A 2,500-nucleotide genomic window follows, 5' to 3' on the forward strand; every position below is an offset into this window, starting at 1 on the left:
ACGAGTCACGAGATCTTTGCAAAGCGTTTGGCGGATCCTTGCCCACAAAGGAACAAGTCCTGAAAGGTCTAAGAAAGGTCGGAGAAAACTTTCCAAAGATTGATTCAGCCAGTGGCTTCTCAGAGAAGTCTGTGTCTTGGATACTCAGCCAACCCTCAGACGATGAGGATTTGGCGGCAGAATGTTTCACTCTGCTGACCAACGGTAGCGTGGGATCACGACCTTGTGTCAGCGAGCTAGAGTTTAGCATTTGCAGAAAGCCTACTTGGGTCCGCTACACTCTCTACGGTGACGTCGGTAACTTTGACAGATATTATTTTCTGAAGATGTTACCCGAAGGAAGGTTTTATTTCGAAGGAATTCGGACATCCAACATCTCTGAAGAAGGAGACGCATGGCACTTACGGTCCCACTTGCACCGCAGGACATGGAAGCTTTCGGGTCGTGGCGCCCTGCCACTGGGCCGACGCGTGTGGCACTCTGACAACAAGAACGCGACTTTTACACTGACGTCGTGCTCTGTGTTACACTTCTCCACCAACGACGGCCTGTGCATTCCGGGAAGTCAGAGGTGCGACGGCAAGAAGGACTTGGCTGACGGTAGTGATGAGTGGCGTTGTCGCGAGCGGCTGGTGGAGAAGCCGGCAGACTATGACTCCACAGTACCACCTACGAATGGGAGAAATGCACAAGGGGTCGTTTTCTATGATTATGATTTGTTCAATATCAATCATATCACTAGCGAGAAGGGGGAGGCTCACCTTGATTTGGGCTTTGCTCTCGACTGGCAAGACCATCGCGTGACGCTGTGGGACGTTGGGCCGAATCCAGTCATCTTCTCGTGCGAAGACATCTGGTACCCAAAGATTGGGATGTACGCCGGCTATAAGACAGGCGCCGCCATTGACGTGGAGTGCTACTCTTCGTCCTGTTATGTCGAAAAGATAAAAGGAGTCTCCGAACAGCTGGACCTCAGCGACCCACTAATGGGTGAGTCCCCCCTTGACTTTCTAGAAGCGTTTACTAATGAGTTAAAAGTGGATTTTTCATTATTTAACAATTGCATCTTTCTTTTTCTTTCTTTCTCTCCCTTTTTTCTTCAATCTTTGTTGTACTTAAATTTTGGTGGGTAATAAAAAGTTATGTTGTAGTAACAGTTTATGATATTCATAAAATTAATGAAGATGACGATGATAAAGGTGAAAGCAATAATAACAGTAATAATAATTGCAGTAATGAGAATAGTGATAGTAATGAAAATAGTTATGAAAATAATGATACTGAAATTATTGATATTAATATTTACGAGACTATTGCCAATATGAGAGATTAAGCTAGGGAGGATGGGGAAAAGGGCAGGTGCTCGAGAGGTGGTATTCAGTTACACATGATGTTGGATTAATATCAATGGTACGGAAACACCTAACGCCACCATGAAGGTTAATTGAAGGATTAATTTGTGTCAACAATAGGTTGGGTGTTTGGGATCTCTTGTATCATATTTTACACTACAGATGCCTCCAATGCTAGTATTTAGAAGTCAGATGACAGTTATTCCATGAATGTTAGTTTCCTCTTTGTGTGTCTATGTAGTGCATTATGTAGGCCAAATCCTTGTATTGATTTTCAGTTTGTTGAATAATTGTCATCTAAAGTGGTTCACATGTACTAAGTACCAGCAAAAGCATAGCTGTTGGCAACCTTTCATTTGTCCTCAACTTTATCTGATGTTTAGTGAAATTGGCAGCTTAACACATCCTTTTGGTTTCTACTCCAGGGAGGTCTTTACCTGGGAGGAAGCAGAACCTGAGCGTGTTCTCCGAGTGCCGTGTGACCTTGCCCTGTCACTTCGAGTTCCACCGCTTCCCCTTCGGCTCCCACGTGTGCAATGGGACCTTCTACTTTCTCAGGGATACCTTGAAGATGATGTGGAGAAGGAAAGCCACAGTGGACGACAGTGAATATGAACAGAACAACAACCTTCTTGACTTCCGTCTTGTTAACATCACAAGTGAAACCAGCATCACTCCGCTGTCGGAGGGCAAGAATCTGACTTTCCTGGTCATCAGCCTCCACCTGTTGAACAGCTTCGGCCCGAGCGCCCTCATGTTCATCATCTGCTACACCACGCTCTTCATCCCCATCAGCGACTTCAACGAGAGGGTCATGGTGTCCCTCACCGCCATGCTGGTGCTGGCGGCGCTCTTCTCACAGGCCACCAACTCCTATGTGAAGACGCCCTACTTTAAGCTCATAGACATCTGGTATGCCATCATCATCGCCCTCTGCTTCCTCATCGTCCTCGTCAACGTGGGCGTGAATCGAGTCCGGCTTCAGGGCGAGCATGAAACCGTGGAGAATGTGCCGAAGGAGAGAGGTAGAGCAAACAGAACGAACATGGTTTGTGAAATACTTATTCTTCTGGTCTTCGTCATTCTTGTGGTGGTATTTATTATGTTTGCAGCCGAGATTGTCTAACTGCGGCCGCATCTACAGTTGG

General features: G+C 46.2%; 1 protein-coding gene across 1 annotated transcript in view; it reads left to right on the forward strand.

Annotated features, from left to right (window-relative positions):
* Positions 1-2,500, forward strand: part of LOC138866964 (glycine receptor subunit beta-type 4-like) — a 98,790-nt gene that overhangs the window by 95,504 nt on the left and 786 nt on the right. Inside the window, exons 2-3 of the mRNA XM_070141344.1 lie at positions 51-990; positions 1,778-2,500. The exon at positions 1,778-2,500 is cut by the window's right edge and continues 786 nt beyond it. Of these exons, the coding sequence (XP_069997445.1) occupies positions 51-990; positions 1,778-2,478 (1,641 nt within the window). The 3' untranslated portion in view covers positions 2,479-2,500. The remainder of the gene's footprint in view (positions 1-50; positions 991-1,777) is intronic.

Source organism: Penaeus vannamei, chromosome 28, assembly GCF_042767895.1.
Source record: "Penaeus vannamei isolate JL-2024 chromosome 28, ASM4276789v1, whole genome shotgun sequence".
Taxonomy (NCBI): domain Eukaryota; kingdom Metazoa; phylum Arthropoda; class Malacostraca; order Decapoda; family Penaeidae; genus Penaeus; species Penaeus vannamei.